Source organism: Anas acuta, chromosome 17, assembly GCF_963932015.1.
Source record: "Anas acuta chromosome 17, bAnaAcu1.1, whole genome shotgun sequence".
Lineage (NCBI taxonomy): Eukaryota > Metazoa > Chordata > Aves > Anseriformes > Anatidae > Anas > Anas acuta.
This window is the reverse complement of record NC_088995.1, coordinates 13825193-13850924: the sequence shown is the minus strand read 5'-3', so window position 1 is coordinate 13850924 and position 25732 is coordinate 13825193. Positions and strand designations below refer to the sequence as shown.

Genomic DNA, 25732 nt, shown 5'->3' with positions numbered 1-25732 from the left:
TGCATTATTATTGCCAGCAGAAGACCTAAGGCTTTTCAGCTGGTGGGGATGCCCCACTGCTCTGCAGGAGCCCCATTCTTCCTGCTCCAGCTTGCTGCAGGGCTAGGTGTGATGCTGACACCTGTAACACCAGCCTTCCCTCATACAGCATCTCTAAGCCCCACTTTTTCCACACATTTCAATCTTAGCCTACTTCTCAGAACCTTAGCCCTAGGAGAAAGCAGTTCATTATGCAAACTTGTTTTGGAAGAACACACGTAGTGGACAACAGAGCTTATCTGATAAACCTGAGCTCTGCTGAAATATTTCAGCCCATGGAAGAAAAACAAAATGCCAAAAAATGGTGGCACAGAGGTGTCACTCTTAATGAAAACAGGTACTATGAAAGATAACATATACGGCAGCTCCAGCTCAGTCCTCTCCAGCTAATTGTTCCAAATGGCTTTAACATTGGCACTCCTGCCTGGTGCAGCTAGAGAACCAGACGGCTCATTTCTAGTTTGTCTGCTGCTGTTCTCTGAACTTGCTTCGTCTTTTTTCATTGTTATCAAATGTGACATTAATCAACTTTGCTGAACAATTATTCCTGGTTTGCATGTCTTTTCTTTTGTGCACAAGCTCAGGGGCTTGTGAGGGTCAGAAACATATGGTTGCACCCTTTCTCTATCAACCAGAAAGTGCTGCCTGCTCCTGCAACATTTTTGCCTTTGTGGCACATCTAGTACACAAAGTTATATGCTAAATTTTGGTTATTAACAGGATTATGGATTCAAAGCAGCATATTTCAATCTGTCTTCACAGGGTACTGAGATGTTGCGTTTCTTCGTTCAGTCCCACTGCAGGAGTGAGAGAAGCTGATCAGAAATCCATCGCTGGCCCACTGTAAGTGCATGGTACACACCTATTACCTAAAACAATTACATAAGAGAGTAGACAAACAACTGATAATTACCAGGCTTTACATGCCCATTAGGTTAAGTGTTGAAAGTATGTTCATCTGGCATTATATCTGCATTCTGATAGCAGACGAGAAAAATAGAATATTAAATCTATTGGTTCCTTTAGAGGGTAAACAGAGCAAAAGCCTATTAAATGACAAGAAGAAAAAAACTCCTAGCTATTCCCCATGTATTGTCTGACCTATCTTCAAAACCTGCTAGTGTGTTTAATATATCAAACAGGCTGTAAGGCATCCTGGTACAGTGAAAGTGGGAAATAACCATCTCTACTACTCTTGACACTAGGCAATTCAGCCACACATTTCTTTCTTGCTTCAGCTTTCCTGACTGCAAAATGGAATCAGAGATTTTTGTAAGACTATGAAACTTATGATACAGCAAGTCTGTAATAAAAAAAATAAATAAAAAGGGCTTTTGCATTTATTTCACGTTTTGGCTTAGCATTTATTTTAGTTTTAAGTAATATAAGCCACCTGATAATCACATACGTTTCATTTCTAATGTTTCCAATGCCTCCCCTAAATGCATTGAACAGTGCATTCATTAGGGTCCCCCAAAGAGCATTGTTTAGTTTGACTACCAAGGACCTAAAATTTTCTTCTCAGCATCTCTGTGAATGAATTATATGCCTTGTACACCATGGTTTTGTGTGTCATCCAGATCCATCAGGAGACCTCTCTCACCTGGTTTCAAAGTCATTGTTACCTGACTTTCCCACGGTACTGCAGTCACCTATGGAAACAAATACCCCATCAGGAACAAGCTTGTGATATGAATGAATTACTAAATCTTCTTCCACTTCACAGAGATGCCAATCACCCACAGACTGTGGCAGTGCCAATGATACATGAAAGGCATGCATTACATTTAAGCTGTTTACTTCAGGCTTGAACAAAATGCCTTACTAGAGCTAACAGCTTTTGTTCAGGTTCTAGAAAAAGCCAGATCTACTACAACATGAAGGTGAGAAGTTTCCCGTTATTGTAAAAGATTTAGCTAATGCTGCCTTAAGAAACAAACATATACTAAATCTCACAGTGCCTCCCAGAAAGAGGAATATAAAAAAGCATACTGCACCCAAAGGGGTTAGCTCTTATTACAAGACTACTGGAATACCTGCTGAGTGCCACGTCTTACAATGCTTTCCCAAGAAAACTGAGGAGGAAAACTAACCAATGAAAACCACTAACATTGGGTCTGTCCAGGAACAGCTATTCCAAAGAAAGATTTCTAAAACTGGGTACATATTTCTTAGCTGGTCTAAAAACACATGGGAAAAAAAAAAAATAAATAAATTAAAAAAAAAAAAAAAAAAAGGAAGCAACCAGAGGGGGCACAAAACATCAAAAAGGATTATTTCCATGTTGAAATGCATTCACTCCACTTGAAAAACCAAATTGAAAGACTGTCTACTAGGCAATTACTTAATAAACTGCTTACTGCTTTGAGTAGCCACTGGAGACATCTTCTACTGCATGTAGATGGTGCTTTGAGAGAAACTCTAGAGGGATACTAGACATGTCCTGGATGAGTGGTTGCAGAAAAGTCAGTCTATTCAGAACAGCCAAGCACCCCTACCCTCAAAATACTATGTGAGCACCAGCTGTCTGTACACTTCTACACAGTCGTGACAGATTTTCAGGTTACACAGCTGCAATGTCTTCAAGACTACCAACTTTTCTGATGTTGGATATGAACAAATACTGGGGGCCAGTGCTGTTAGATGTAGGCCCTGGAAATTAACCTTCTTTATATTCTCAGGACTAAAGTAACACGGCTCTACTGCTGTATATGCACGGTAACTGCTGATATGCACCACAACGGTCCCTCCTGGAGGTACCTGCAAGTCTGTTATTCTTTGTTACAGTTGTGTAGTAGGCCCGCACCACAGCTAGAGTACACAGGAGTGTATTCTACAGCCATGGACACCATGCTAAGCCTCAAAACCCCTGTGTTTCCATCTCTCAGACAACCTGGCTCAGGGACTGCAGTGCTCAACTCGGCCTTCCTACAGACTTCCAATTCAGCATCTGTAAATAAGGATGGTGACACTGACTGTTCTAGACAGACACGGTATGAAATGAAAATACCATATTAGATCTTGGTGCTATACTTAATGCTGATTTGAACCAGGCTGATTTACAGGAGGTATTATATATTTGTATCAAATGGATAAATAATAATACAGAGAGAAAAAAACAACCATTAAGTACATTCTAAGTGGAAGGCAGTGAAGGAGGATGAGATCAGCTTTAAGTAGGCTGCTGTTCTACGTGAACCTTCCATTTGATTACTATTTATCAAAGAAGCAGCACTTAGTCCTGCATTAAAAGTGCCTGAGAATACTCAGTACAAAAGCTTTGGTAACTCATTCCTCTTGAAATTATTCTGAGCCACTAGAGTCATAATTACACTGTCATAATGAAGGGAGAGGAGAAAAAAACAAAACAAAACAAAACAAAACAAAAACCCTTATAACAACTAAATTCCTGTTGTAAATTGCATTATGAAAGTGGTAATTCCCTCTGAAGTAGGCATTATCATGTCTTACTGCCCACGTCAGTTCGTTATGGTGCCTCTGCTATCCTAGTGGAGCCTTCACTTAGTAAATGAATGTTTTGGGATGATATTGCCAACTCGGGACTTATTACTTAATTGAATATGGAAACATTTAGGCCATTAGCATACATTTAAAAGTGTCTTATTCCACAGATGTTAATTTATCTTGGGGAATGCCCTTCTTTCTTCCCTCCTCCTCTTCTCTTTTAATTCTTCTCTGCAGCCACTTATTTATTCAGTTAGGTCCTAGACCATCCATTTGCAAGCCTGTGGCAAATGAGTTGCCTTTTTAAAACATTCCTGGACTGAAATTTGGAGCCTATTTTCCAAAAAAGACTGAACAGCCAAGCTCTTCCTATCCTCCCCCACAGCTGAAAAGTATCACTGCCTCTAGGTGATTAAGGAAGTCTAAACCTGTTCAGCTAAATCATGAGATTTTTAAGCTATATGAAATTGTTTTTATCCACATTACAAGACTTCAAAGCCATGCATAAAGGGCTTTCCCCCAGACACCTGGCTTTGAGAAGTTTTAACTGAAAGCTGATCTATTTTCCAGTCACTAGTGGCGTCCCCCAGGGCTCGGTGCTGGGGCCGGTCCTCTTCAACATCTTCATCAATGATCTGGACGAGGGCATTGAGTGCACCCTCAGTAAGTTTGCAGATGACACCAAGTTAGGTGCGTGTGTCGATCTGCTGGAGGGTAGGAAGGCTCTGCAGGAGGATCTGGATAGGCTGCACCGATGGGCTGAGGTCAACTGCATGAAGTTCAACAAGGCCAAGTGCTGGGTCCTGCACCTGGGGCGCAATAACCCCAAGCAGAGCTACAGGCTGGGAGATGAGTGGTTGGAGAGCTGCCAGGCAGAGAAGGACCTGGGAGTGATGGTTGATAGTCGGCTGAATATGAGCCAGCAGTGTGCTCAGGTGGCCAAGAAGGCCAACGGCATCCTGGCTTGTATCAGAAACACTGTGACCAGCAGGTCTAGGGAGGTGATCATCCCCCTGTACTCAGCTCTGGTGAGGCCGCACCTCGAGTACTGTGTTCAGTTTTGGGCCCCTCGCTACAAGAAGGACATCGAGGTGCTTGAGTGGGTCCAAAGAAGGGCAACGAAGCTGGTGAGGGGCCTGGAGAACAAGTCCTACGAGGAGCGGCTGAGGGAGCTGGGCTTGTTCAGCCTGGAGAAGAGGAGGCTCAGGGGCGACCTTATCGCTCTCTACAGATACCTTAAAGGAGGCTGTAGAGAGGTGGGGGTTGGCCTGTTCTCCCACGTGCCTGGTGACAGGACGAGGGGGAACGGGCTAAAGTTGCGCCAGGGGAGTTTTAGGTTAGATGTTAGGAAGAGCTTCTTTACTGAAAGGGTTGTGAGGCATTGGAACAGGCTGCCCAGGGAGGTGGTGGAGTCACCATCCCTGGAAGTCTTCAAAAGACGTTTAGATGTAGAGCTTAGGGATATGGTTTAGTGGGGACTGTTAGTGTTAGGTTAGAGGTTGGACTCGATGATCTTGAGGTCTCTTCCAACCTAGAAATTCTGTGATTCTGTGATTCTGTGATTTCCCTTCTCAAAATTTTCCTAGAAGATGGAATAATAAAATGAATGAAATTCCCTTTTTAACCCATTGCTTTTATATATGGAAAAAGTTACAGTAAATTTATGAAAACTGCCATCATTATTAGGATCCTGCATGTACTTAAGACAGCTCCCAGATGTGACAGATGTGTGAAGTATTAGTTTTTGTTTCATTTTTTAAATCATGTTTCAAAGGTTGAACATCTGCATGGTCACAAGCCAATTGCTAGAAAGCCCTACCCTTCATTTGACGCTGTGCATAAGAACTTTTGAGTCTTTGAAAGCCTAGGAGACTACAGATCACCTGAGATGTTTCTAGCAGCACAAGCTACCTCAATTGTCTCATCTGCTTATAACTCACAGAGAGTGACACAACTCTCCAGCCATTTCTTAGGAAGCAAAAAGTTAAATCTTAAACGTTTCAGTACAAAAGAAAGCTGTTAATGCATCTAGTTCTGTATTGGGCCTTGCCATCCCTTCTGCTAAATACTTGTACGTGATGCCAATATTCAAAAGCACAAGATAAGTACAATGAGATTTTGTGCACCTGTACTCATTCCTGTACCATTTTCAACTCATACATCGTGATTTGTGAGTGTGTGTAGGTATTTGCACAGTTCATCCATTTGCTTCCATGAATTTGCAAGTGTGCAACACAACCAGCGCATTCAGGTTGACTTGTGATATGATATGCTGCCCCAAACTAAATTCTTCCTGTGAAAGGACCTGAAATCAACTGATTTCAGACCATCACTATACTGCGTAGGGCTTTGCTGCCCCATTCTGAATTTCACTGGTGACTCTGAGGCACAGCAAGTTACTGATAGTTTCCCAAAATGTTGTGCTACAAATCCTCCACAACTCCTGTGAACAGCATTTTTTTTTTTTAACAAATGCTAGAAATTGCCCTGGTTACCGTCTTTACAGACTGGCATTGGAAAAGCCTTCCTCTGCAAGGCACTCACTGACACTTTCTGGCCCAGAGCTTGAGCATCCACCCTGTCTTTGTTCCTTCCTTCTCCCTCCTCTCCAGCTCACCTTGGCCCTTGGAATATTTTCTTTGTAGTGCTAAATCTGGCACTTGCCTAAATACATGAGCACTTCTAAAAGAATGTTGCTTACTGCTTCTCTTGCACCTGTGTTAAAGATGGAAATGATGCTGGAGGCGAGAGAGGATTATGACAAGAAGACATTCTAGTCAAAAGGGGCAAAATCTGCCAGGATATATGAAAGAGGCAAGTACAATAGCTGCTTTTACTGGAACTCCATTACAAGTTTCTATTGTTCCTTCCAGAAACGTTGATGTTTATTTCTCTTGTCTGTTGCTCCTTTCTCCCAGTACGTACCTATACTTCGCCTTCCTTTCCCCTTCCACTTAAGGCCTATATAACTGTCTCTCTGAACTACAGTGATACTGTTGAAAATTGGCATTCCCCTTCTGGGTTTGAATTTGTCCACAAACAATTCCTTCCCAGCTGTGGGGGTAGAGACAGACATTCTTCTTTCAGATTTTACAGATTGCTCCAACCTACAGACTGGTACAGCAATTACTGCCTCTGCAAGCGCTAGATCACAGATCACAGACACAGTTTTTAAAAAAAGGTATTTCAGTATTTCAAAGTTTTTTTTCCATTTTACATTTTTACACAAGTTTAATACATGAACACTAAAAGTAAAGGAAGCAGAGGCAAATAATCCTTTTGCTTTAATAACATAATAAAGCGAGAAAAACAAAAACAAAAACAGATGATTTAAAGTCATTTTCAGCATCCGTTAGCTTGAGTAATGAAGACTTGAAATAATCCCTCAAAAAAAAGATGGCAATCTTTATACACAAACAAAGTTTAGGTATTATATCCAAAGCTTTGCAGAGGGATCCTTTTGTTAATAAGCCTTTATAAAGCACATTGCACCAAAATGTACAGAACAGTTGAGAAAGGAATAGGAAGACCGCAATTACAGAAGTCAGAAAATAAAATTTCCCTACATTATTTCTGCACATATATCTTTCCTCCTTGCATCAGATAAATGCACAATCACATAGATGAGTCATAGAGAACCATTTAGGTAGATGCATAATATTCTGCTATTCAGACCCACTGCTGTATTCCATTGCAATGAAGTCAATGTGCACACGCTGAGGATCTCTCCCCAGGACAGCCTCTACGGTACCAAACCCACTGCACTGTCCTTGTTAGAAGCTAGGAGGAATTGGTCCTTTGGTTTTGCAGTTCAGAGAATGGTTATGTTTTTTGTAGTTTTGTTTTTACTCAGACCTTTTTTTTTTTTTTTTTTTTCCAAATAACTAATGCAAATGCAATAATACCTGATTTTGGTGTGGGCTCCAACTGTGTCAACCTCTATCAAAACACAAAAAACAAACACTAAACTGACAATAACTGCTAATGCTATTAAATATAAATGTACCACTAATTCTGTGTTTCAGTAATGAAGCTTCTGTTATCAATTTGGGCAACAATACTGCTAGGTATCTGGTCTCAGGGTGTTCAGTTTTCAATATCCTAAAGGCATTACTCCCTGTGTTGCCAGCCAGTGCTGTTTAGTTTCATCATCTTAAAATAACTGTTACATATCTAAATCAGACTATCTACTATAGTGCGCTTCAGATCAATTACTTTGTGCAATGGAATATCTATCATAAACTATTAATATTAATATTCTCTACAATTAATTTGAATCAATCAGCCAGCTTATACGCTGATATCATAACAATAGTTCTTTTTCATCCATTCTCCTAGGATTTCCGTGTCATGGGTTGAAGATGTTGATGGGAAAGCCAGAAAACAAGGTATGAGAAACACATTGCAAAGCAGTGGTTTGAGAGACGCTGCCAAAATGTAAGCAGAACAGAGAGGTGCAAAGCAAGCACACCGTACGAGATGCAAATATAGAAACTCTTGCTGGTGTCTGAATGGGCATAAGGAGAAAGGAGTACTCAGGTCAGTGAAGCGCTCCTACAGAGAATGGTGGTTTTGCTGCTTCAGTGATAATATAGAAAAGGACCTCAGAGGATATAGGGGACTCACCTGTCAACGAAAAAGGCAAGAAGTTGAGTTTGTTTTTGGATGAAAAATTGGCTTTTTGATTAAGCAAGGCTTTACTGAATGTGGAAAATCTGAAAAAAAATAAAAAAATGTTGACAAGTTGGGGTTTAGCAGCTTTCAGCTAAAGATATCATTTTCAATTCCCCCAAAAAGGAAGGGTGAGGGAGGCAGGGAGAGGAATCTGTATTTTTCTACTGAAATTTTTGACAATAAATGAATTTTTGTTGTGCTGTTGAATTTTTCCATCAGATGAAGTCTTCCTACGAGGCCTGGGAACTAATCGCATTCTTGGAAGCACAGGAAAATAAAACAGCTCAATGAACAGGAAAGTCAATTGTCTCAGATGTAACATTTGACAAAGCTGGAAAGCGTAAAGGAATAATAGAGAGTAGCAGCAATAAAAGCTGTATAAATAAGCACAGGGAGAAGGGAGAAAAAGATATATATAGAACTGGTTTGAAAGTAGTTAATGGTAAGAAAAGATGAAGGTATCTTTCCTGGCAGTGGTTGTTGCAGGAAGAGTAGGAAGACAGCTTAACAATGCTGTTTGCCCAATAGCTGGCAACACGACACTATGGAAAAGAGAGAAAACTAGTCTGAAAATTGACTGAAGCTGTGGAAACAGGAGGAGGAAGCAGTCACCCAGTGAGCAGAGCAGTCAGGTGGAAACATCTCTACCGGAGATCTGTGGGTCCATAAATTGTGCCCATGTGCCTCAGACCATGGGGTATTTCAGAGGCTGAACAACAGCAGTGGAAATGGTGCTTTGGGACTAACACTACTACACCAAGCTAAAATGCAATATCCACAAGGCTAAAGAAGTTCTTGTTGGCAAAGGGATCTCAGGTCAGCATGTGGAATGCTTGGAGATGTGAACTTCCAATATCCAACATGGCTAATGGGGGAAACTGCACAGGATATGTTAAACAGGTAATCCTACTTCCAAACTGTACTCATTTTTATGTGATTTCTGCCACTGTTCCTTGTGAAGCAGAGCTGAGGATTCACTCATGCTGTATTTTAACAACGAGCAAGAAGATAGGTGGATTTTGTAATTTTTATAGACTAAACTTTTGTTTGGAAAGTTGATATCTATGAATAAGTGGAATTTGATAAAGGAACAAGATAATTTATTAAAATACACCAGGAGTATGCATGGGTATTACAAGAATGTGTCAGATCTGTTTCTTTATTAAAGTAATACATTTTAAAATCTAAAAGGGCTCAGAACTTGTCATGAGAAGTGGGAAGATAATCTTACATTTCTTCATAATCAAAAATGCACTTTGACATTGCCTAAAGCATTTCATTCAACTGTGACCCCTAAAAATGTGAATGCAACAATGTAAGAATTCAAAATACTTCAATAATTTCAAATCAAAGAAATTTTTTTTTTTCCCTACCCTCATGAAATAGCATATTCCTCAATGCATTTTACCTTTATTTAAAAAGGTATTTTTGAATGTAATAATAAAAAAATCCTTATTTGGGTGGAATTTAATGTTTTCTTAGCATATTATTGTAAGAGAAAAGAAGTTCTCTAACCCAATATGTTTTTCTGTATATTTGGCCACTAAAATTAAGACAAAGAGAGCAAGAACTAAAATGAATATACAAAGAGCATGCAGAATCCAGCATCCTAAGCTAAGTTCCTAAGCTTGTCAGTAATAATGAGAAAAGTACAAAAAAAATGGAATGGACATGTTCATCGCCACAGCCAGGCCTGGCAGAGGGACACTCGACAGTTGGTGGGCTGATAACTTGGTGACTTCTATAACTTTGCCATCATGTGACATCAAAGAAGAAACTTCGAAAGGGATTTTGGATAAGCCTTACTTTAGAAATGAACATCCAAAACAGACAAGAACTCAGCATCATGAGCCTCTGATCTTCCTCAAGGGGCATGCTTCCCTGTCCCAAAGCAGCAGCATGAAGGTGTTTTACTCCCAAAGAAATGGGAGGCAGATGGGCAGTGACCCCCCATGAGGGTTGGCCCTGGCCCCCCTCTAAAGAGATCTTGGTGTGAAATGTAATCCCCTGGTCTTGACAAGACAATGAGAAGTCCATACACAGATCAAACAGCATTAGGGAGAGCATGTGCACAGTGGAACAACACACGCTCTGTATGTTATCACAAAAAACAATATTTGATGCTTCTTTATCTCTGTTAACATCCCCTAAAGTCACACTGCTCCCAGTACGATGCGCTCACCCAAGCCATTCTTCCTGTTGGCTTTGCTTTATCAGTCAGTTGGGAACTTAAGTACATCACAGTGACATCTTCCACTATTAGGTGAAAGTGTGATGGATGACAGGAGCAGCACCTGCAAACAAGGCGGCTCACACATTGTCAGTGCCAATCACACTTACCATCTGTCTTCCATTTATCTAGCACAGACCTGACAGCCTTCTTTCATATTGTTTCATTTCTTACCACAAAGGAGCCTCTAATGTTTTCTCCATTGAGAACTGAGTTCTATGAGAAAAAAATAAAGCTCAAAGACATTCATTCCAGAAGTTTAACTTCTATTACCCAAAATCTCCCCACTCCTAAGAAAAACAAAGGAAAGCAAGGAAACCCACAAACATATTGGCCAGTTACGACCAAGTTAAGCTGATTTCTGGTGTTCTTCATCTCCCTAAGTTAATGAGTCATACTGAAAAAAAAAAAAAAAGTTTTCTCTAACTAAACCTCCTCATGTCTCTATAATGTAATAGGAACAATTCTGAAGTACTGGATCAGCTACAAAATTCTTCTAGCCAATATAATATAAAAAGCTTTACTATGTGCAATGCTCTTACTTTTATTTCTTGGTATACTTTGAGGCATTTCTGTTGTCTGTCATTTCAACCCCACATAATGCAAAATATGCTCCTGATATGTGTGCTAGACTAATTTTTTTGTTGTCATCATGAAGATTAGTTGCACAACGTGGACATCCCTTTCTCTCAGGGAGAGAGAGGGATTCTTCTACCCACTGAAGAAGACAGAATCTTTATGAAACATGGAGACCAGATAAAGCTACCAGGTCTATAACTGTGTGGACAGAACAGTGACTGCACAGCCCACTCTGATTCCTGGGGGTACATCTACATGCAGCAGCAGCTAAAGGACCAACACAGCACAAAGAGACTGCCTAGGGCAGGCAGCACGGTTATCCTGGTATTTGTTAGCAGAACATCAATACTGATTGCAGGGCTTCATGTTTATTGATGGTCCAACCAACAGTGCTTACTCCTTGCAAAGGTTATGATTTCGTCTTTGTTCTGCTTGTATTGACAGACAGGTAGTAGCCCTTAGTGTATGACTATAGCTTTTAGGTACTACTGCAATGCAATAAACCCTAATAATAACAGCCAGCTGTAAAGACCATTTATGTGAGTGACAGCCTGGTTGATCTGTGTCTCAGTTTCTTGACACCTGCTTGGTCAACACAACTTTGATTCTCAGGGCAGAGGATCTTAACTGGAATAATTTTAACAAAGGGAACTATTTTCTTTTTAATGTAATCTGCCAGTGCAACGGGAAGTAACAGAGTGCCCTAGAAGGCAGCAGTTCTTAAGTACTCCACACTGCTACTGACAATTTTGGGGCCATTAGCAAGTCACTTAGAAATGCAGGATAGCTATTACCCCATCGAGAAGATGGGGAAAATTGTATTTGCTTGACTACTTCATAAACAGGCTATGAAAGTTAAATCATACTTGTAGAGCATGCTGAACACAGCAGAAAAATATCAGTCAGTGAAAGCCTTTTACCAGCCAGTAGCATCAGTGTGATTTCACCTTAGGACTACTTTAGAAAGGCAATCACTGCACAATCTCATATTAGGAAAAAACATTTATTATGATGAAACAGTAAAGACATAAGAGTCTGTCATCTCCTCAGGTGACAGAACATAATTCTCACTTACTTCAGCGTGTCACTTCTCTCGTTTACGTCCCAGAATGTAGTCTGACTGAAGTGACAGCTCCAGAGACCATCATGAGTGATTCACCTCATTAAAGACCACCTTTACAAAAAGGGCAAACAAAGCTACAAGGCCTGGAAACCTCAGGTATGCTGTAATCTTGCTTAACTTCTCAAGGTACTCTTAAGTAGTAAGAGTCCGTTTCCTGAACAGTCAGTCTGCCTCTACCTACACCTACCCGAATAGTCAACTCTACTTCTAATCTGTGTATTAAAAAAAAGAAGAAAGCTCAGACTACTGCATATTTTATCTTCTTTCCTCTGAAGAGTTAGGCAGGTTCTAAGTTTTTGGACTTCCTTAGCACCAGAAGCTGTTTTTTAGTGTTCCCTTACATTTCTCAAAAAACAGTTTCATCAAACTTTGGTCAGGGACAGAAGCTAGAGGACAGGAGAAAGACCAGATCTTCTCAAGTTAGCTGAAATGTGCTTTTTTTTATACCTTCTAAAACTCAGAGTTTAATTCAGCCACTAACCAAAGACACATGAATTCTAAGAGTTGCTATAATCATAGTCTTTCTGGCCTGCTAACGTCACAATGCCAATGGAAACTTCCTTTTCCCAGCAGTATCATCTCTTCGTGAACAGGTTACAGCAAAGGCTCCAAAAGAGTGATAAGGCATGGGGAAAAGTGCAACCGGAGGGACCTCATGCTTGCTAAGGGGCTGTCTGTTTCTATTTCTGTAGCCTTTTATATTACCCCTGGACAAGATCATGACCTGGTGATTAGGGGTGCTTTTTAAAACTGAAGAAATAACCATCGGTGGTGATTATTCCTTACCCTGTTCTTTTCAAGGTTTGGATGTCTCATTTTTAACTTCACCCATAACAACCTTTCACTACAAAGGTATTAGCTCAAGGTGCCTATTTTTTTTGTCCCTAGAGTCAAATGCAAACATCCACTCCCACTCTGACAGGAAAGATTGCAGAGCAGAGAAGAATAAAAAAAAAAAAATCTCGGATGCTGGGCACACAATTAGACTGGCAAGAATCACAATACAACTTGCCTTCATAAATGAGAAACTGATCATCAGAATGATGCTTCAGATGCTGAACACATAACCACAGGTGGATCAAAACATCCCTACCCATACACATTCTGGACTGGATATGTGGCTGGGGTGGTTATCTCAAATGCAGCTACCTCTAGCCCTGAAATCCTATTGTGGGCAATACCACATCCTCCTCAGGAATTTGAGATGAGGATGACTCATCCAGCTGCTTGGTCCTCCCTTTCAATACAGCATCCTTTCTAAAGTCTTTTACTACAACTTTATAATCAAAATAGTACATCATAAATAGGAAATACCTTCCAGAGAAGCTGTTAATGACATAACTTTTAGTTCCCATATAGTGAGCTGAATCACAGAAAAACCCGAAGTTTTCTGATGCTCATCCAACAGGTCACAGACAAACTCTAGATCTACCAGCTCCTTGCAGAGGACACGATCTACTCAATCACATCAACACCAGCTTTTAAAGGAAGAATTTGGACAAGAGAAAAATCCATTCTTCATTTCTGTGCACTGTAACTGCTACTTATTAGAAGATCAGGATTAACTCATCCGAATACAGAAATACGACCAAAGAAACAATGGACTCCTCTGAAAGACTAGTGATCTTTCAGAGGGCTCACCTGAAAATACTCAGATGGCATCATTAGCAATTCGGAGATCAACACGGTTCAAAGATAAAAATCTGTACATTGATGTAAAATGAAAAAATATATATTTTCATCTGTCTTGGACATAAAGAGGAGACATAAGGCATTGTGTAAGAAGATCATTAGAAGTGTGATTTTTGTAGCAAAGAAATACAAGACACTAGCAAATGGCCATTTAACTAATGAACTTTAAAAGATATTGACCTTCATATTTTAATCTAAAAGACCTTTTCTCTCTGAGGGTGGCAATTTCTGCACTAATAAAATTTTGGCTAAAATCTACAAGTACAGAAAAATAAAATCTAATCAGACATTTGGATATACAATCTCCTTACCTTCACTAAACACTAATATAGGGAATAACAGCAGTAGAGAAACAGAGGGACAGAGAACCCAGGAAAAAAAATACAGATTGATTATTTATTTATTTTACATCAAGACTGGGCATTGAGACAGCTGAACTTCAGAGACTGCTGCAGAAGAATCAGAGGGATTTTTTGTGGATTCCTCTTCTCAGTTTTTAACTGGCCAAGTCAGACCATAAAAGTAGTTAAAAGGTGAAGAGAAAGAATCAGTTGTGTAATGCCAGAGAAGAGAGGGTTTTACAAATTGTTTAAACATTCCCACCCACATTTAAGGTTAAGTGACAGAACAAACCAAAGCTATAGAAGAAGGGATAGAAAGATGTAGATTAGGGTTCTTTTCAATCTGTCAGAAGAGGTACAAATTCAGGGTTGGGAATAGCATGAAATAGCTACATAAACTTAAGGCCCATAGAGAAGCCCATTTCATTAGACAGCTTTATGTGGCTGGTAACCTTCCCAATCACTACTTATTGCCTGATTGTTTCTACTTCCAAAATATGATTTAGTTCAGCACTACGAAAAAAAATAAATTGATTTAGCTCAGCACTAGAAGAGCACACAAGCAATTTGATAAAATGTCAGTCTTGTTCAAATTTTCTTGCTGTACCAATTGAGTGCTAATGATCTCAACTCCACTGTCCTCATGTATTTATGCAGCCTTTTTCATGTTTGCTGGATTATTATTGATTGATTGTTAGATAAAATGAAAAATAAGAGAAGTTCACATAACCTAAACTCTAAGGGCTTTTTAAGAAAAAAAATCCATATTATCAATGGGCATTGCTTATTCACTACCACAATTTCACATTAGTCACTGTATTCCCACACTTATCATCAGAAAAAATGCATTAAAAATACTATAGACAGACAACAAGCTCTTTATAACAATGGTACGTAGATATTTCTGACCTCCAAGTTTGGTTTACAAATGCAGTAATGTCACATACAAAACCTCAGCTCACCTTTTCTCACAATACCAGAGTTTTATGAGTTTCTAATACAACCTTCAGTCGTTTCATAAAAATAGTGGCATTTATACTTTCTATTTCTCTGCTCTGGAAGTCTGCTCATAGAGTTTGACAGTGAAGCTCAAAACTATACATAGGCTAGGATAGCATGGACCAACTTAATAATATATAATCAGAACATTTCATGTTGCTAGTGAAGCTAAACTGGATTTGCTCTGAAGTTTCCCAATAGCTACTCACTCAGCAGCAGCTACGGAAAATGATTAAGGCCATAAAGCTACGAATGTAAAAGAATATAAGAAATAAAGGTAGGATTCTCTAACTGGAAACACAGCCCAAGGTGTGCCAAAGTGAGCCAAAGTGTAAACAGAGAGATCTGTACCAGATCTCTCTCCAGAGAGATCTGGTACAATGTCTGGCTGAGCAACAGACCACTCCTAAACTGTCCTCTGCACAGGGATCATAAATACTGGTTAAGGCTGATCATACAGGGCTTGTAAAGCCTTAAAAGCTCTGCCTTATCATATAGTCTTTTCCAAACCTATGTTACCAACAGCCAATTCTTACCCTTCCTGGGGAGCACAGCCTTTAAATGTAAGTCTCCACTGTGATAACCCGTTACTGGAAGGCACAAGCAGAGGAGCTACAACAAGGCAGTGCATGCTGTAGGCTAACCTGGAGAAAGGGCCAAGGCTTTTGGGCAGGCATTGAAGGGCTCATAATCCCATGCTTCTCCTGCAGTTACTTCTGCCAAAACTTATGAACCATGGGAAAAAAAAAAAATAAAAATCCACAGTGGAATAGGGCTCCACCAGGTGATCAAGGGAGACAGCTCACCCCTCACTTGCCAAGCATTCAAGAAAAAGACTGCAATGATTGGAACAAAACTACATTGCAGCTTGCTATAAACCTAGGTTGCATTACTTATGAATGGGAGGCAGTGTCACATCCTGCCTGCATCCCTCTTTGTGCGCTGGGATGCCTCATGCTGCCCAGTCTGACAATGGTGTGCAGTTTTATACTGCCAGTTTCTGGCAAAATCCACATCACAATGTGAAAAGACATGGAGGCAACAAAAAGGCACATTTCCACCAGTGTCCTGGTTAAACACGGCATCTGGGATTCCACTTCAGAATGAAGTAATGAAAAGAATATTTTCCCACCTTTTTTCGTGGGGAAAAAAAAAAAAAAAATCGGGAAACTAGAGGATATGTAATAGTCTGTTGTTCTCATCACTTTTTACTTCTTTAAGGGTAAGATTTGTATATAATTTATTGCAGTGTTCACTACTAAGCATAATTATAATTTGAATGGCTGTTTTAAAAATAGCTATATTTTTATGTATATAGCTACACCTAACATTATGTACCTTAGAGCAATTCTATCTCTACATTCGTTTGTTGATTTATCTCTAGAAATATGAAAACAAATTCAAAAGGTTGAGAGCAGAAAACATCAATACTGTTGACTTTAAAAGAAAATATATATTTATTAGGCTCAACAATAACATGCTAAGAAAAAAAAATAACTAAGTCGACACTGTAGGATCATGAGTTTTCTGAATCTAAGTTTGGAAAAGAACTATGGCATATATTAATTGCAATTATCTAACACAGCACAGTGTTAATAACCAGCAGTAATCTGGGATTGCAGTTTACAGGAATTGTGATATTGGAAGAGCTTGGAAGCATTAATTATTGAAAGTATTTAAAGGACTAATATGAAACAATACTTTATGACTCTCGTTTTTGGCAGAAAACCTCAGATAAAAATTTCCTTTTAATTTCAGTTTTCAGTATGCCCATCGTGAAACCTGGAGAAAACAGAGGTGGAGGAAGACTGGAATATTTCCCACAAATTTCAGGGATTACTTCAAAACTCTTCAAGGGAAGGACAAGGTCTTCAGCCTTCTCTGGTCATCAGCATGTGAAAAGATGATAAAGAAGTTTGTGTGGCACCAGAGTGTATGTCCTGTGCAAGTCAGTGTTTCGGGGCTTTGAGGGTTGCCTTTGATCACAGAGGCAGAGCTGTGGGCTCTAGAGCTTCTGTCTTTGGGCTAAGATATTCTTTCTACAGCATTTGTGCCTCCGCACACAACCTGCCTCCGCTGCTGGTTACAAAGAACACAATGAATCTGCATTCAAAAGGAAAAAAAAAAAGTAATAGGATAAATGCACCGGATGTTCAACCCTTTATTTTATAAAAGCATTTAACACTACTTCGCTAGGAAGCTATAATCATTCATTGTTTGCATACAGCTTGCAAACATCATCTTCAGATACTTGTTTACAGCAGCAATGGCAGAATAGCTACAGAAAGGTGAAGTGAATTGGTCAAGACCAAGAGGAAGAAAGTGTGCAACACAAGCTGAGAAATCAGGCAGCTTCTTAAGGCTTGTTCCATATTTATCCATCATTTACGTTTTATCTTCTCTTCCTTTCCTCTCTCACAACTATACGGCAAGACAAATATTTTTAATTTCTTTAGTTCATTTAACCAAAGCCTACACCTTGACCCTTATGGTCCATCTCTTTCAATAAATTAAAAACAGTCCATCAGTTTCACATCCACTATTGCACAAAACAGCAGTCTGAGAAAAAAAAAAAAGAGCACAAGTACCTTTTCCTATATATTTTGTATTTAGCAACTTCTCCAAGGATCCCCTTGGAGATAATTTCTTGTCAGAAGGGAGACAGAGTTTACTCTTAACAAAATTGTTTTGAAACAAAGAATATTCAGGAGAGATAAATAAATTTTGATTTGTGGTTGTTTTGCATGAGTGTTTCTTCTGTACATACTATGTTTTCCATCTGTTCAAGTCATGATTTCCAGTCCATTGGAGCAAAAGCAATGGTAAAAGCATTTTGCCAGCAGCCCTTGGCCTCACTGTATGAATACAGTTGCCAAGTCTTGCTGCCACTCAAGATAGGACTTCTAAATATAAGTGACAGTTTCAAAAATAAAGATCAATACAATTTTCTCATAAAAGTTATATTGAGGGGGAAAGAATTCGTGTTTTCCTTTTCTTTATCAGAGACGGATATTACTTTCTCTATGACCTTTGAAGCAGCGTGACCACATACAGTGAACTTTAATGTGCAACCCTGAATTCTCCCCAAGTAGTTTAGATTTTTCAAAATGAAAAAAAAAAAAAAAAAAAAAAAAAAAAAAAAAAAAACAGAAAAAAATGCCGGTCATGTAATAACTGGCCATCGATTGGTGCAAATCCATATACTGTAAGGTAAAAATGGACCATTTGGATAATAGAGTGATCTGTGTAACAGCTGAGGCCAAAGACTGCTCTTCCTCTCCCCAACCTGCATTTCTCTCCTTAGACACACCGTTTCCTTCCAAACACTCACAGCAGACAAGGCCTGTTATACTTCCCTATGGATTTTGATCAGTCATTTTACTGAGTATTTACACTAGTGGGTCATTTCTCCTCCTTTTCACTCTGTCTCAACTGACAGGAAGGACCTTCTACATGTCTGTTCATGCCCTCATATTTACATGTTCTAACAGAAATTGAATTTCCTTCCATCTACCCTGACCCTATGTCTGTACCCCTACAAGACATTAGAATTTACAGTTTTTAGGAACTTAAAATTCAGCCAGGTCATAGAATAGGTCTCTAGTGGCTTTTACACAATGCCAGCTTGACAATCCGTTCTGAAATCAGAATAGGCAGTGCATAACAAATGTTCTCTTTGGTTTAGTTCACTATGCCACAAGGGAACGTACATAATACAACAGATATTGTAAACTGACATGTAAGGTCCTAATTTAGGGCTGGAAATCTTAATTCAGTCAAAGGACAGTATTCAGAGAAGTTAGTCACCACAGTAAACATGTTCTTCACCCCTTATCTGCAGTTGCTTCAGTGCTTTTAGCTGATGTGGATCTCAACAGAAACCACGTAGGAGAGCTGCATGCACACGCATGAGTGTGTAGGCCCATGCTTGAGCCATTGCACGCAGAACAAAATGTAATTTTAACATTCTTGTACAAAGCACAAACAGTGTAAGTTACTCTTTATCAGCCTAACATTGACAACATATAGCTGTTCTGAGCTGCCAAACAGAAATAGTGAGTCTTATCCCACTGTTATCTTAAGGCTTTCACCACTTCTCCCTTTTCCAAGGGCAGCCTGAGCCAACACAAACCTCCAGCAACATTTTGGGGCTGGCCAACACAATACCCACTGAGGGCTGCGGGCAGGCACACAGTTGCACCAGGACTGTAAGGCACTCAAGTCTCAGTGAAGAAACTTTCCTTTGGAAACTGTTCCTTGTTGTGATTGTCACTCATAAACTGTACAACCTGCACTGGTTTGGTGCTCTGCTGCCAATATCAGCTCCACAGCGCTGCTGCCTCAGCCCCACCTTTGCTGCTTGCTGCTGGGTTGCTTCAGTATCTAACCACTCCAAGAGACATTTCCTCTTAAACAAAGGGCCCCAAAAGGAGCTTTAACTCCTCGTCCAACTGGGATTATAACAGCTCCCAACACAGAATTTTACCCAAAGCATTTAATCAAGCTCAATTTTTGTTCTTACCTAGTGGCTGTTTTTATAGCAGAAGATACATATAGCACAGCAACCATCCAAAACTGAATAAACTGTGTATAATTCATGGAGGGATGACTGCAGAACATAGATACTACAATTCTGACAAAAAAAATAGACATGCCATAGCACAATCAAAGAGATATAAGTAATGGTGGTTTAGCAGCATGGTAGAAAAGATAATATTGTAACTTAACTACTCTGATATTATAGCAGATTAAAGTCTGAGTGAAATCTAGGTACAGTTAGAAAAAGCAGGTCAAGAAAAATCAAAACTCAGGAAACTGGTACGAGTAACAGCAAACCATTGCAAAAGTTTGTTTTTAAAAGGTAATACAAACTGATTTTTTGAAGAAAATGCCACAGCTTTCATTTTTAACTGTTATTTGCTATCCAATGATAGCTTTAGCTTTTTTTTTTTTTTTTTTTGGTTTATGATAACTTACATTTTAAGATAAAAAGCTAAAAATCGAATGCATTGCTTCCTTTTTTTTTGTTCAGAAAATTAATATTAGAAGCATTCATTTAGAAGTTCAGGTGTTCAGTTTTCATTCAAATTTAAGCAAAACAAGACATTTGAAAGTTTTATAAACCTACATTTACTATAATTATCATAGTTACAAGCTATCTCTACTTTCAACTGATCACAGATCGTGGAAGTACAGATGCTTTGAAATCAGTTTTCTAAGATGTTGCATTCAGAGTGTATAAGCCTCTGGAGGTGTTTTTGTTTCTTTTTACCTTATTTCTCTTAGAAAAGTTTTTATTTTATATTTAAACAAATTTTCAGAAGTTATAGCAGTCTCTGTGTGTGAAGTTATGTAACTTCAATGTCATTAGTATACAGAAAGCTAGAAGGATGCCCCTGAATGTTTGCTGACTGAGGAATTCAGATCGTCTGTCTTGAAAGCAGTCACTCAAAAGCAACCTAAGTCAGTGGCAGATGGACTCAGAACATAAAAGCTTGGTGTGGTAAGGAGAGTGGTTATCCTACTGGTATTTGTCCTCTGCCACATGAAGAGGAAATAACTCCTCAAGTCAGCAGCTAAGTGGTTATTCAGTCATATATCACACACTTGTTAAGGAAAAATGACCTGATTTTATGGAAAACCACTTCCTCTGGAAATCCCACACAAACCACCCTGAAAAAAAAAATTACTTAAAAACGAACAATTTGAGCCCTTGCTGCTTAGGTCAGCAAAGTCAAAGCAGACAATCCTGCATGAGGTATACATCCAAGCCCAACAAAGTTGCATTTACAGCTTTGTGCTATTTTAATAATTGAGGCCTGAAACACCTATGTGACGTTAGCCAGAGATTTTTGGAGTTTGAGATATATAAACAAGAGAGAAAGGAATATTTTGTCTCAAGTCAGAGTACAAGTGAATTTTTTAGGTGAAGGCACCCAGCACCTCTCCTATCCTCTGACATTTGACAAAGGGAGCAGCAGACCTCCTGCACTCATGAAGCCCCTTAGGAGGGGCACTCTGTGAGCCTTTCTGAGACTTGGCATCAGTGCTCATCCCCGGGACAAATATCCAGGACAAGGCAGTTAATCTCAGAAGCCATGGTACAGTGTTTACCTCCAATGCTAAACAAGCTGACGTGACTTGTTGGGAGAGGGTAAGCCAAAGACAGCAGTTCTGCAAACACCACTCCCCTGTGGCACTGTCAGACCCACAACCCTAGTTACAGAGCTGACACACAGAGTGGCAAACCTGAAAGGAGAGGACAACCAGACAGCCTTGCTCACATGAGATGCACATCTATGCCCAGTTTGCCCCACCATATAGTCTGATAGTCTTTGCTGTTCATTCTTGGGTTGGTGGTTAGAAGGAGATTCCCAATAATACCCCAAATGATTGGAAAACAGCCAAGTAAATCAGCATGGCACTTGAAGTTATATTACACCAAAAAAAAAGCTGCCACCACCACCCTGCCATTATTGACACTTTATGTGAATAATGGCATGTTTGAGTTTCAACACGTAAAACAGACAAGCTTACAACAAGCTGGGGAAAAGTTTAAGCGCATAAATCCTACTTAGATGCTTAATTTTTGCTCACATTCTATAAATACCTTTGCAGATTTGAGCTTTACTAATCTTAACGTGAGTTCAGTGAGAGATTAGGAGCACCACAAACTCTAGCTCAGGAGACTCTAAATGTTATCTCTTATTAGCCCACATATGGGTCCCTGGTCTATTTTTTATTATCGTAATTAGCACTCAAAAGCCTTTTTTTTTTTTTTTTAATTGTCCTTCCTTACTCAAAGAGATCACATCTCAGCCGTTCATAAAATATTAGACCAATCAAGAAAAACAAAGTCAACCAACTGCAATTCAGTTTCTGCAGAGCAGTAACTGGGGGATTTGGGGGCAAATTATACAAGAAAAATTGACTTCCCATACCAAGAGAAGAAAAAAATAAGGTACCAAAGAAGCAAAACAACAGCCTTACCTCAGTGTGAATTGATCTTCTGTTGAATTTTTAGCAATAAATACAAGGAAAGTCAAAATGTCACCTTGCTTGACAGTCTTTGGTGCATACCGGATGGCAATATTATTATCCAATCTAATTTCATTTAAGGAAGGGCCAGCATGTGTCTGGTAAAGGAAAACACTTCCAATCCTCTGCAAGGGAGGTCCTGACTCATCAATGTCATTGCGCCCCAGTCGGATCCCATTACTTTTCCTAACATCCTCCTTGGTGCATTCTCCTTTCTCATCTCCTGGTTGTATGGCATAGTAAAGCTCCACAGGGCTCCCTTCAGAAAAATCCATTGGTTTCTTACGGCCAGCAACAACTGTGGGGGGGTTAAACCAGCTTGCCAGGAGTTCCAGCTCTGCCACACACAACCCTAAGTCCCCCTTCAGCCTGCAGCTGCCTCTGACCTCCCGCGTCTCTCGAAAGGCAAACACCTGCAGGCAGGGCAGCCGCTCTGTGGTGCTGTAGTCATCCCAGTCCCTGCCCACGATGTAGAACAGAACCTGGACTTTGGGCTTGCTAGGGTAAATTTTGTTACTCATTATGAAGGCCTTAAGTTTCCAATTAAATGAGAACTTGTTAGTAGATCCAAATGGATTTGAAGATAGCATTAAGTCCTGGGGCACAACTTGTTCAGTGGAAAAAGGTCCATAGCTGGCATTTAACACCGGTGGCCTCTTGGATTTGTAGATGAGAAAGGATTCCACTCGGGACTGCAAGCTAGAGTTCCTCATAATATCCTGGTTGGCTTCCTTCAGAAAGAAGGAAACATCTGCGTTGTGGATACGATAGGTCACAGGCAAGTAAGTTGGCAGTAAGGAAAATCTCTGTATGCTTTCCAGGATCCCTCGACTCTCAGTCACTGTTGAAAGGAAAGCAGAGTTTAAAGATCAAATCTTCAAATCATACTGTGATATAACCTTCCTGACTTTAATAGGGGATTGACAGTGCTGTAGGTGATACCAGTGGCCATAAGAAGCGTCATCAATCCATGCAGAAGTAGCCTAAGCAGATGATGGATTTATCTAGTTAGCTTGGAAAACAACAGGCTATTTTATGTTCTCCATAGCAGACAGATTAAAAGAGTAGCTTGTATAGGTTTACCTGTGCCAAATGCCGTAACTTTACTTGCAATATACATTTATTATTTGAGAGCAAAATTACTCCATCAGCATCTGCAACATAACATCACTGCACAGGCACATTTAAAAAGAAATTTGATCATTAAAGCAAACTGCTCCTGTATTGAAAAGCAGTGCCGTGATTTTACATCAAATGCTGCATACGGACCACTTAGACCTCACTTCAGCATACTTTGCAGCACTGTCAAGCAATACATGGACTTTAAGTGACTTCCTGCACAAGGCTGAAATCACTTTGAGAATAATTAGCACAATAACCAACACATAAATGCTCCTTTACAATACTCTGGTACTACAAGACTTCAAATGGAGTTTTATTTGCATCCTATTTACGGTCCTTCTATTTCACTTCATTTATGAAGAAAGGCTTCTTTTCCTGTAAGTAACTATAAGGACTCGCACCACTGTTGTTGCCTAACCCTGCATTGTTCCTTAATGCAACTGCATTTTCTGTAGGTTATACATCACTGCACATTGAAAGAACATTTTCAATGACACTGAGCCTCTCTTACTGCAAGGTATCTATTAACTGTGCCATCAAGCAATTACCTGAGGCAGGCTATCATATTAAAGAATAAGCTCTCCATCCTTTCTAGGAACTGTCAGTCCCAAAGAGCAAAGACATACACTATTAAAAAAATACAGATGTAGATATGATATGACCTTTCCTGTTTGAACATCTGACCTTCATGCTTATGTCTTTACACCCTAATTGAGCTATAAATCTCATTATTTTTTCCACAGCAAACTCAAATCTGTAACCTTATTCAGAAAAGTGACAAAGGGTTACCACAGATGGCATTCAAGGGCAACTCAATTTCCCAAGCTCTATTCCACAAATACTTTATTAGCCCTTAATTTTTGTTTGGTATCTGACCTAAATATTTATCACCTTGTCAAGAAATGCCATGGCCTAAACTGATGATGGTTACCCCTAACCACCAATCTACCATCTATGTACTGCAATTTGCTGCAGAAAGGCTCGAACAGGCTTGAAGATCCTATGGGAAGCTACTGTTAGTTCCTAACGACCCTGATTGCAGAGTGCAAGCATTCACCAGAACTAGTCTCGAACGTTTCTCTCACAGCACCAGCCACCCCATCTACCTGTGGGCAGCATAATCTGAAATGCCAATTTGCCTTGGCAGGAGATGAGGGGAGAGGAAGCCACGCTGCTGCTTCCCATATCCAGCACGCCAATCCAGGCACCTCCACACAAAGCACTTTGCACAGGAGATCACACTCTGCAATCACCTGGAGCTCAGACAAGTCACTAACCTGGTGCTGCAGTTCTGTGTCCAACAGGTAAGGATATTACAGTTTATTTCCCCTCACCCTTTGTCTGTGTAAACTGCAAGTGCTGCAGACAGACTTACCTCACTATAAACATGAAAGTATCACATGCAGCAACAGGGCTGTGATCTCAGTTAAGGTCTCCAGACACTACCACAAGACAAAACAAGACTGAAAAACTGGAGCAAGGAACTTCCTATGTTCCAAAAAACCAAAACCGGCCAGCTATTAAACCAAAACAAAAGACACAACTAGATAAAAGTGGGCATCGTTCTGCTGTGTTCTGGAAGGCACAAATCTCAGAGTGAAAGAGGCCAGAAAGAATGGGTTGCAGAGAAGACTTCCACAATTTATAAATCTCTCTCTCCATCTTGGAAAGCCATAATTCCTCTCTGTTTTCCTTTGCAATAAATAATTGAAATAAACTCTTAATTTTAAAAGTTTAATCGGTGTCATCTCTTAAACATCACATTTTCATTAAAGATAAATTTCATCTCAAGGAAGAGGACAACGATCCCAGCACAATACCACCAATAAAAGGCTGAAGTCCTGTGTTCCCTGGAGGTAGAATATTCTGTTGAAGAGCAGGAACATTAGATGTTGTTTTAGACAAAATCAAACCCAAGGCTTTTCTGCTTGCAAGGAAGAGTAAACTACAGAGATTCTTTGGATGCAAAACACTCTTTACCCCATCCTTAGTCTTTGTAGCATTTGCCTTCCACTTTCTCTCTCTCCACCTATTCAGGGAGGGCAGATAACGTTTAGGAGATCCTGGTCTAGATAATCTCCCAACAAAGATTTCTAACGACTCTAAATGGCTTTTCTAGCACTTGGAATTGCAGGGAGGCATCTCTCCTACCCAGCCCCAAGGCAAATCTGTTCTGCTGTCGTACTCCTCAGATCACCCAGTCCACAACATTATTCCACCATCTAATGTCCCATTTATATATTCCACGCTCATTTTGCCCTCCTCCCAACTGCTTGGCAAAGCACCATTAAATGCAGCGAGGCATCAAGGAAGCAACTTAGAAAGAGGAAAAAAGCTCTGGGTATTCAATTTTTTATTCTCCTTATTTTGATTGCAGCTCCCGCCCTTGCATTCCACAGGGAGAAGTACATTATTTTTATATTAAAACTA

General features: G+C 39.8%; 1 protein-coding gene across 5 annotated transcripts in view; it reads right to left on the bottom strand.

The window, feature by feature from the left end:
* Nucleotides 1–25732, bottom strand: part of TMEM132D (transmembrane protein 132D) — a 262231-nt gene that overhangs the window by 175739 nt on the left and 60760 nt on the right. For 4 of the 5 annotated variants that reach the window (XM_068653581.1, XM_068653582.1, XM_068653580.1 and 1 more), the window contains one exon: nucleotides 22133–23021. The exons of the other annotated variant lie outside the window; for it this stretch is intronic. In XM_068653581.1, coding sequence (XP_068509682.1) covers nucleotides 22133–23021 — 889 coding nt within the window. The remainder of the gene's footprint in view (nucleotides 1–22132; nucleotides 23022–25732) is intronic. 5 annotated transcript variants of the gene reach the window in all.